The 11,025-nt window shown below is 45.3% G+C and overlaps 1 protein-coding gene across 1 annotated transcript; it reads left to right on the top strand.

The window, feature by feature from the left end:
- Positions 1-4,566: 4,566 nt before the first annotated feature.
- On the top strand, positions 4,567-6,400 carry CCN2 (cellular communication network factor 2; the record flags this gene model as incomplete). The annotated part of the gene is made up of 5 exons (XM_080342979.1): positions 4,567-4,617; positions 4,719-4,941; positions 5,089-5,340; positions 5,566-5,777; positions 6,104-6,400. The coding sequence occupies 5 exons, from the start codon at positions 4,567-4,569 to the stop codon at positions 6,398-6,400; spliced, it is 1,035 nt and encodes a 344-aa protein (XP_080199105.1).
- Positions 6,401-11,025: the final 4,625 nt, after the last annotated feature.

Here is an 11,025-nt window from a genome sequence, read left to right as displayed (position 1 = left end):
CCTCAAAGGATTTCTGGTGGATGTTCTGAATCACGTCCCTGACCATGTTTCCTCGCCAGACAGTGACACTCATTTTTTAAGAACTGTTAACCATTTACAAGGCAATTGTCAAAGGACTGGTTAGTGACTCACTGCAGCCCTACAGTAGTTGACTTACTTCTGCAAGAGTTTGCACACCCCAGTCAAATCTGAGAAATAAACCACTGAAAGTCTCCTCCCTTCTTACTGCCTTTGCAAGCTGTGCAAGGGCTCTGCACTTCCCCACAAAAACCCCGGACACAGCCAGCCTCTGCACAGGTGTAGTAAATACTGCTCCCTACACTCTTGATAAGATCTATGGCAATTTTTTCAAAATAAAACCCAAATATACTGAACCTGAGGCTTGGTAGGTAAAGGACCTTTGACTTCATGCTCCTTATAATCTGTCTTTCATACAAATAGTTTTACGTGTGCTTTGAATGCTCATTCAGATTATTCTACTTCCAGCAGTCACTTTGCTGCTTTAAGACTACACACATTCATAAAAAATGCCAATTACTTTTTAAAAATGAAGCCAAGAGCTTAAAGCAGCATTCTCAGTGACATGTTAGAACATCAGTTTGAATGATGACGATTACAGAAAACAATAGAACTCGGAACTGCTAATGGGAATCACATCTGATGGTTTTGCTTTGCTCATACTGCTGAGTAACTTCCACTCAATGGAATTGGACTCCTCAAGTCCAAGTATTTTGATGGCCAACAGCGCATTCAGTGAATCTGCCCAACTAACTCTAGCAGACAATCTGACCCAGTATCTCAAGGAACTTGGACTAGGTCCACCGGTTCAGCAGCGAGCATTTCCATAGGCCCTACGCCATCCATGGCACCGCCCATCTTTCTTGGTTCACTTCACTTTGGAGAAGAGCTAATGTCCCTCCTTGGTATGATGAGCTGACGTGAACTGTCACGGCTCCAAGGCAGAAGGCTTGCACCATGTGCTTCACTAATAAAGCAATACAAATGGCACAACATGCAGAACTTGCTTGACAGCTCCTGGGAAGCAAAGTTTTCTATTTCGCTTTGCCTTTGTTGATTCACGCGCTCACGTGTCCCTCCAGAAATGATGAGTAAAAGTCCAGCAAGTGGTGTACTACAGAGCACTTTCTATGCCTACAGATACACAGAAAAAGTTACCAGATGACTTCTTAGAAAGATGAATACCAGGCAACCACATTCACAATGGAATACATCTCTATTTTTGTTCTGTGTCAATTTCTGAGCTAGCAGAGTGTCTTGCTTGGAATCTGCACTTTAAGCAAAAGCCTCCTAACGTAACTTTAACTAGACCTCTCAGGACTTTGAGGTATATTTATTACCATTTTTAAGAAATATCCTGGTGAGCGTTTTGGGAAAGGAGCTAATTGGCATACTAAATCTGAGGCAAGCCAGAAATGTCTGAAGCCAGCTACAAGCCTACCATGATGATAAACAGCTCAGGGTCCAGATGTCCATATATGGCAAGACTTCCTATAAGACTGACAGTACTGTATGTGCATTGCGTATGGTTCTTGGATCAGATTCACATTCCTTGGATGTGTTTCTCTGGGAGCTTTTGATTTCCGCTTTGAGGGCTGGCTCAGACCTCCAATTGCTCTTACAAAAAAATATCTGTGACTGAAAGTTGAAAATGTGCAAGATTCTTTCTTTAAGTACACAAATACTCCACGTCTAGCCACTTTCCTGTAGTCTTGCCAGGTTTTCAGGATGTCTGATACCTGATCAAGTGACTTTTTTGGGGGAAGGAGGTAGAAAAAAGAAGGAAAAACACAAGAGAGGAATGTAGCATATCCACACCTGTACATTTTATAAGACTTCACCAAAGGACCCATACCAACTGAAGCTGATGTAGACACACACATACCATATATAGCTGTGTAAACAAGTCTGCAAGGCTGGTGTAGTGAATTCCTAGTTTCAGCAGAAAAAATATACTATCTTAAAAGCATGTGCTATATAAACACCTGCATGGAAGTCAAAATTAGTGCATTTTAACCATTTTATGCATCAATGCCAAGATGTACTTCTCCAACCCATGACATATTGTCATCACAAAGGATAAGCTGAAGACCCATTGGACTCTGAAAGAACTGCCTTTGCTTCCAGATTCCCTTCACCCTTGTGCATACCTGCACATGCGTAAACGTGGTACCTGAGGAGTCACATCTAACAGCACAGAAACCAAAATGACAAAAAGGCAAACCTGATGGACCCTGATTCCTGCCCACCTTCATGGATTCACACAACTGGTAATTCAGTGGGCTAATGCCTGATTCACAGAGGTGCAAAACTAGAATTAGTTCTGAAGTCCAAATGCCTATTTAAGTATTTTTTTCTCTGGGCAGCAAGTGAATGGAACTTGCTGTACTTGGCCTGCAGTGTGAGGACATAGGACAGATTTATCCTTTAATTTTGGATTTCCTGGCTTTCTGGTGGTTTGTTACTTTTAAGCATACTTTTTCTGTCAGTGAGATTCTTAGGTTTTGTTTAATAAAATTGTTTCTTTGAAAAAACCTCTTACATGGAAAGTTATAAAACATGTCTAGAGCCTCTCTCCCTCTGATGTTCTCCTGCCATATTTAGGCATTTAAAAAAGGCATTCTGTTTACCTGGTTACATTTGCATTTTGGTATGCATGTCATACATAGTTTGGTACACATATTATTTACCCAACACTGAGGCCATTGGAGTCCTTCAAGTAAATACAGATTTCAGGAGGCCTCATGGGTTTGGGAACATATATTATTTACCATAACTGTTCCTCTGGGACTTTTCTTTTTCTTTCAGAGCCAATCTGATTTCTTTTAATGGAGAATTTCAAGTAAAAGAAACAACATCCAAATGACTTAACCAGTCAAAGTACAGTGCTGGCAGAATATAAATAACAGCTTTACAGTACCATATATCCTACTGGGGCTTTACATGAAAATGTTTCTTTTTCCCTCAAGAATCCTGTGCGTACATATTGCTGTATCATAGTGTGGAAGTATGCCTACATATCGAGGGATAGAAAAAAGTGAGGGTATGGCAGTGGGAGAATGCCAACATGCAAAAGATGGTGTCTTTTAACAGGTCCAGCAGATTTAATTTTGCCTAATGAGATGCATAAAGCCAGTCTCTCTCACTAAACACTAATATACTTCTACAGGTCAGAAGCCAATACACTGGCATTCCTTGCGTTAAAGCGGAGGTCAAACAACATGACATCACTGAATATTGAAATGATACACGGGGAGGTGGGGGAAAAACATCCTCCCGGTTTAAAAAAAAAAAAAAAAAGAAAGAAAGAAAACCATAACAGTTATCTGGAATGATTTAATACAAGCCACAATGCTTAGGTCTCAGGTTCGGTTAAGTACAAACCACAATGTTAAGGTTTTGGCTGAGTGCAGTGGCATCCTAGTCTCTTCATGTTGCAGCCCCAGGGCGGACCATCAGCCAGGTTGGGAAGCAGGGATGTGCGAGGAACGAGGAACGTGTCACTTAGAAATGACAGCTGCACACAGGCAGTGGGAAAATAATAGCCACTTCTTCCACACTTCAGACTCCATCCGCCGTGCCAAATATTTCTGAGTAAATAGGCACTCTCTCTATTCATAGAGAGCATCTATTAGGGAAGGAACACATTACAAATATCCAGTATGATTCAGTGGTACATAGAGTCAATTTATACCCGGTAGTGTAATTATACCTTTTTTTGGTGATACCAAAGCCCCGGGACCGTTCGCCACCAGGCACCCCGAGGCCAGGGCCCCGGTGGCCGGCCCGGGGAAGCTCGGTGGGCTCGGGCAACCCCCAAAACCACCCGCCTGCCGTCCCCTCTGCCCGAGGGAGGGACCAGGGGAGAGAACAGAGGACGGGAAATAGCGGATTCCCCCGGCCGCCCCTGGCAACCGCCTCGCCGCCCCCCTCGCCCCTTCCTCCCGGACCCGCCGCCCGCCTCGAAATAAGGCGCTGCCGGGGGGTGAGGGGACGGCCGAGAGCCGCTGGTAGCGGCGGTGACTCACATTTAAAAAACATCAGGATGAAAAATAAAAAGACGTTGCGGGGGGAGGAGGGGAGGCGTGCGTTAGGGTGGGGGGGCGCACAGACGGAGGAATGCGCGAGTCAGGGGTCAGGGCCGCTCCGGGGCGGCGGCGGCGGCGCGGGGCGGGGCGGGCGGCGCGGCGCGGCGCGCAGGAATGCGCGGAATGTCGCTGTTTGTCCGCGGCCCCATTCAGCCCATTGGCGAGGCCGCGCCGCCGCCGCGTATAAAGGGGCGGCCGTCCCGGCACTCGGCAGACACACACAGCCACTCTCCTGCCGGACTCGGAAGGAGCGGAGGAGAGCGGAGGCGAGCAGCACAGAGCAACCCTGCCCGCCCGCCGACCCAGCGCACATCGCGACAGGCCCGTCCGTCCAGTGTCGCTGAGAAGAATCGCCCGGCGGGACACTCACTTCTGCTCACCTCGCCGCCCCTCCGCTGGACAACCCGACACCGCTGCCTGCTCGACGCCGCGCCGCCCACAAGCCGACGACCGCCTCGGGATGGCCCCTGCCAGCTTCGCCGTAGCCCTTCTCCTCGCCCTCCTCAACCCGGTAAGTGCTGCTGCCCGCGGCGCCGCCACCCCTGCCCCGTCCTGCGCGGTCCCGGTGGCGGCCCTGACGCGTCTTTCTCTTCTCCTCCCCGCCGCTCGCAGGAGGCGCAGGGCCAGGAGTGCAGCGGGCAGTGCCAGTGCCCTGCGGGACCCGGCCCCACCTGCCCCGCCGGCGTCTCCCTGGTGCTCGACGGCTGCGGCTGCTGCCGCGTCTGCGCTAAGCAGCTGGGCGAACTCTGCACCGAGCGCGACCCTTGCGACCACCACAAGGGGCTCTTCTGCGACTTCGGCTCCCCTGCCAACCGCAGGATCGGCGTCTGCACCGGTGAGTGGGGGCCGGGGCTGCCGCCTGCCGGGGAACAGGGACGGGGTGTCTTGCCGGGCTGGGGTTTGGGGAAGGGCAAGCCGAGGCTGCGGCCCGGCTCCGCTGCACCTCCCACCCTCCTCACCCTCAACCTCCTGCCCCTTGCAGCTCGGGACGGCGCCCCGTGCGTCTTCAGCGGCATGGTGTATCGGAGCGGAGAGTCCTTCCAGAGCAGCTGCAAGTATCAGTGCACCTGCCTGGATGGGGCGGTGGGCTGCGTACCCCTCTGCAGCATGGACGTCCGCCTGCCCAGCCCTGACTGCCCCTACCCACGCCGAGTGAAGCTCCCCGGAAAGTGTTGCGAGGAGTGGGTCTGCGACGAGGCCAAAGAGCAGACTGCCGTGGGACCTGCTCTCGCTGGTGAGTGGGGTTCCCTCTGTGGATGGCAGCCCTGAGGGAAGGGGCACGCTGTATGGAGGTTGGCAGCAGTGGGATGAGTTGACACAGGACACACTCACAGCTGAAGTGCAGCAGTTAGCTGCACAGATAGCTCTGGCTGCTTGAATTTCTAAGGAAAGGGAAGAGAACTTCTAGCAGGGCATGAGATTAGACAGTGGTCTCATCCTGGTTGTCTGTTCCCTGCAGCATACAGACTGGAAGATACTTATGGTCCAGACCCAACAATGATGCGTGCCAACTGCCTGGTACAGACCACTGAATGGAGTGCTTGTTCCAAGACCTGTGGCATGGGCATCTCAACCAGGGTCACCAATGATAATGCCTTCTGCAGACTGGAGAAACAGAGTAGACTGTGCATGGTCAGACCTTGTGAAGCAGACCTGGAGGAGAACATCAAGGTAAATAGTCTCATCTTTATATATGGTCTACTTAGGATGCTTCCACCCAGTAGCAAAACTTTGTGTCTTACCAAAAAAGTGCAGTTCTGACAAGTAGTCAGTTTCACATGGTTTACCTTGAAATTTGACTTTTGCTGCAGTGGTGAACCGTGTAAAATTGAATGCCCTTAATTTTCTGTCATGCTGTGTTATGGCACTATGTAAGACACTCTTGCTTAATTAAAATATAATAAGGATTAGCATGTTTGCTTGCCCTTAGCTTGCAAACTTCATGCTGTGTGAAAGCGTAGCTTCTAAACATTTTGTATTCCCTTATATCCTAACAGAAAGGCAAAAAGTGCATTCGCACCCCCAAAATCTCCAAGCCTGTCAAGTTTGAGCTGTCTGGCTGCACCAGCGTGAAGACCTACAGAGCTAAGTTCTGTGGCGTCTGCACCGATGGGCGTTGCTGCACACCCCACAGAACAGCCACCCTCCCCGTGGAGTTCAAGTGCCCCGATGGAGAGATCATGAAAAGGAAAATGATGTTCATCAAGACCTGCGCATGCCATTACAACTGCCCTGGAGACAATGACATCTTTGAGTCTCTGTACTACAGGAAGATGTATGGAGACATGGCGTAAAGCCAGAAGGAGACGCTAACTAGATTCACAACTTGAACTGATTTACATCTCATTTTGTAAACATGATTCGATAGCACAAGGTATTTAAATCAGTTTTTTTTCATTTTCAACAAACTGCTCCATGTGACTTAAGACAACTTTTCTACTGATCCCTAATGGTGGTTTGAAGAAGAAGGTAAAACGGACAGTGGGACCACAGCAAGACACAGCTTCAGAACATGCTGTTTGTGAGGTGGTGTGAAGGGGTTAAGGGAAATAGGCAGGAAAAGCAGAGTTGAGTAAACACTCCCTTAATGTGGTACAGCTGCTTCGTCTAGTAGTGCAATTGAGAAGGAGACCCCGTTAGCATCTTTGCTGGTGCTGGCTTAGTGACAGCAACAGCTGGAATGCAAACCCTCGCCCAGCAAAGTGCTAAATAGAAGGTGTTCTGTTAGTCAGGACAGTAATGTTTCAGCTCTGACACTGATTCATATGACTTGGTCAACAAGAATCAGAATCATGTCTATTAGACTGGACAGCTTGTGGCAGTTAATTTACCTGTAACAAGCTACTTTTTATTAATATTGTAAATACTGTATGTATATATATTTGTACAGTTATCTAAATTAATTTAAAGTTTTGTGCCTTTGTTTAATGCTTTGACATTTCAATGATAGCCTTCTTTTTTGGAACAAGATAGGTAGGATTTAAAGCTTGTCTGACAATGCATTCAAAGCATGAAATAAATACTCTAGTGGAAGTTGTTCAGATAGGGCCAAATGGTGAGTTGATGGTGATCCAGATGGAGACTGTTGAGTTGAGGTGCCTGTATCCTTACAAAGCACTCATCTGGCAAAATACATTTACTTCCACTTAATTGAACAAGTGGCTTTAACAAAAATGGCTCTTCTGTAGCTCATCAGTCTTTCCACTCGAGCATTTGTTTCTTTCTTTGACTATGACTTTTTTTGGACAGTTTATTTGTTGAGAAGTGTGACCAAAAGTTACATGTTTGCACCTTTTTAGTTGAAAATAAAGTATTTATATTTTTTATACAAATGGCTTGGTATTTCATTTACCTTTAGTCTTCGCTGTTTACATATTCCTGAAAAGGGCTTGCCTTTGCATTAGATGAAAATCAATAATGCATGGTGGAGATTTTTGTCCAGAGGTACATACACTCATGAATAAGCTGATGATTTATGGTTACTTATTCTGTTGCTAGTGAACCAACTGTAGTTTGTTACTCTTCTGAATTTAGAGTGGAGCACAGGGCCAGGCTTGCTTTGCTAAGCCCAGTATTGCATTAGGAAGTGCAACAGGTTCCTCCTGTGTCACATGTGGTGGTTTTAAAATGAGCCAGCTGGTCACTGTAGTATTCAACTCCTGCTGTAATACTCCATGCAGCATACTTAATTTCATTGACATGTTCCACAGGTTAAGATCTGTTTTCAGCTACAGCAAGGAAAATGGTTTTTAAAGTATCTGCATTGAAGTAGCTCCTGGCTCTAAAGTCAAATCCAGAAGTACAAAATTTGGTAAAAATATCAGTGAAGAACTAATGAGTTGCATTGTAAAAATCCCAGCATAATACAGGTTGGAAGGGGCCTCTTAGATCTTCTGATTTAACCTTTATGCCAAGTAGGACTCATTTTGATGTGGTTTTACTTCAGTTAAGATTTAGTATGGTGTGGCAGACAGTACTGAACTCAGATGCAAATACGTGGGTTATCTTCCTACTTGGTGACCAGGGGCAAATAATTTTACATGACAGTTCTGTCTATAAACTGTCCATTGACTCAATCTCTTGCAGGCCCACAGAAGAGAAGTCTTGTAAGAGCTAACACATTTTCATAATGATCCAAATGTTCCTTTCAGATAAGCAAAAACAGGATAGAGACTGTATTGAGTCACTTCCCTCATCCTCCTAAAGCTAAAAGAAAAGCTTCAGTCCTGTGCTAGGTCCTACAATAATAACAGACTTTTTTTTGTCCCTTTATTAAGATGAGGAGATTCTCTGAATTTAAAAATAACCTTTGCACTAGAAGCATTAGTTCTTGTTTTTCAGAAAAAAAAAAAAAAAAAAAAAAAAAAACCCCAAAAAACCAAACAACAAAACACGTACTCTCCAACAAGAATCCTTTTCAGGCAAACAAGTTCAATCTGGAATTTCCCGGTGGTGAAAGAGTGTTAGCTTACAAAAATGTCCATCCTTCCTGAGCACTTTCCAATCCCATTGATTTCAGCTAGCATTAGCAGCAAATCAGCATAACACCAGCTTTGACTAATGACGGACAACGGAGCTCTAAACAAATGGGAAGTCAATGGGATTTGTGCCAGTGGCCTCACCAGGCTTTGCACAAGGCCATAGAAGCATTTCCCCTTCCTCTAAAAAATATGAGGAATTCTCCTGGCATGAGGAAGTGGCTTTCTATGTTCCATATGAAATAGTTTTGGGTAGCCTCTGGCTCTTACACTCCCTGAGACTCTCCGGCATTTTTTCTCCCACTATTTTTTTTTCAGGTTATGAATATGATGCAGCCGTTCAGTTCACCCTGGAAACACTTCAAACGCTTGTACAGCCACAAGGACTGGTTGTCCAACCGCTACTGTGGCTCCACTCCCAAATAACAAGAAAACTCATTTCTAGTTCCAGCAAGAACAGGACGTACATGTACTTCATTCATAGCCTTCACTATAGAAGCTCTCAGGGTCAGAACAGAAGGAAGTACAATGTACCTGGCAGGTTGGAACTAATGCCCTTGAGAGATGGGGTGTATATGATGCTGCTCCAGCCCGTTCATTAACAACTCTGCCCTGCGTTCTTTTACAAATCGATTTCAGACATCGTAGTGAATGGCCATTCCTTATCACATCAAGCTCTTGAGCCTCATGACTGGCTCATGACATTCACTCGGGTTCTGCTCCAGACCCTCTGGGGTGTGGCCTTAATCTCAGACACCTCAGATGCACAGCGCTGTGGCCTCCCTGCTGCTGTCTCCCAGCTGTGCCAGGTGTACACGGCTACAGGGTCAGAGAGCAGCAGCAGTGATCTGGTTTAGGAAGGGCCACCTGTAATTAGACATCCACAATGTATCTCCCCAAAACAGCACGAGACCACAATCCTGTCCTCTGCCTCGTAATGCAATGATGCAGGTGCTTCACCTGCCATCTGACAGATGATCACACTGCTTCACAGGTCAAGGGGAAGGACAAAAGAGAACTTCTGTCAGAATATTTCAATGACAGTTTGCTGTTGCCACTGTGATTTAAAATAAGGAAGTACACTGCATATGCAAGTCGTTGCTCTCCCCTTGGTATATCAAGGATCATAAATCTCAGCTACCACTACATTATAATGATTTGCACTCTTTTCTTCCAGGAGCACAAGTAGTCTTCTGACAGAAGCATACATTCATAGGTGTTAAACCTTTGAAGGTTTTATCTCTGAAGGTAAAGAAATTTAAATACTTTGTCATTAGGTCTTCTAGAGTTGTAGGTAGGCATCATATTGTTTGTAAGACTTACTTTCAAAGGTATTGCTGGCAAAAAAGAGCCTTTGTGTGGAATTTCTGGCATCTTATATGAAGGTTAAAATGTGGGCCTTTCAACTGTAAGGATGTTTCCTGATTTCATTCTTTGTGCCGAAGCTGCATAGATGTAGGAATAAAAACTTGAGTTCAGAAGTCCAAAGTCACTTACATGGGAGAGAACATTGGTTCATATTCCTTCCAAAATACCTTGTTTTGTAAGTTTGCTTTCGGATGTTTGAAGCTTCAGAAAAATGTATTGTGCAGGTTTGCTGCTGTACTTTTAACATATTCATATACAAAAGTATATTCATTCAAATGACTACCTCCTTAAAATGGATCTCCAGCAATACTAGTAATCCAGTTGTTGGTAACAGACCACTGTAAAGTCAATAGTCATTTAATAAATGATACTCAGTTAATCATTAAACAGGAATTCAAGGTGGCTGGAAACCAGAGTATCAAATAATTTGTGAAATACCTCTAAGCCATCATATTTCAGATTTTTGTATCACAACACTTTTGCATGAATTTGCAGCTTAACTTTCTAACACAATACAGATGTGAACAACAGACACGGATTATAGCCCTTTCATATGACATAAGCTCTACTCTCCAGATGGAAATTTGTCAGATTCCTCAGAGCTAAGAAACATCCAAAAGACTCTAGTTAAGAAAATCTTCAAGAATGAGCCACTTTTAATGATCCGTAACCACACAGGAACAAATAAGTCTTTGAACGGTCTCCAGTTGTTTGTCTCACACAGACAGGGACTCAGCTGAGAAAACGGACTTTTGGACACCACCAGAAACAGCATACTCTAACTAGATCATTTGTATTTTCTTTCATGCAGCATAGCTTTTTCAGACATCACACTTGAAGAAAGCACTTGTACCGTTACACTGAAAAGGTCATTAGATGTAAGAAGAAACAGTAATATTCTTACCTAAACATCTAATAATTCAACCATTCTGACTTTTCACCCTACTAGCAAAAACTGAAGTTCTTTAAAAAGAGTGCTTAAATGTGGCTTTAACTGATGTTATACTATGCCTACATATGGAAGTAGTTAGCAGGGAGAAGTTGGGATGAAATACCACTGTAAGGCTTTGCCC

Source organism: Nesoenas mayeri (genome assembly GCF_963082525.1).
Source record: "Nesoenas mayeri genome assembly, chromosome: 3".
Taxonomy (NCBI): domain Eukaryota; kingdom Metazoa; phylum Chordata; class Aves; order Columbiformes; family Columbidae; genus Nesoenas; species Nesoenas mayeri.
This window is presented reverse-complemented; position numbering and strand designations above follow the sequence as displayed.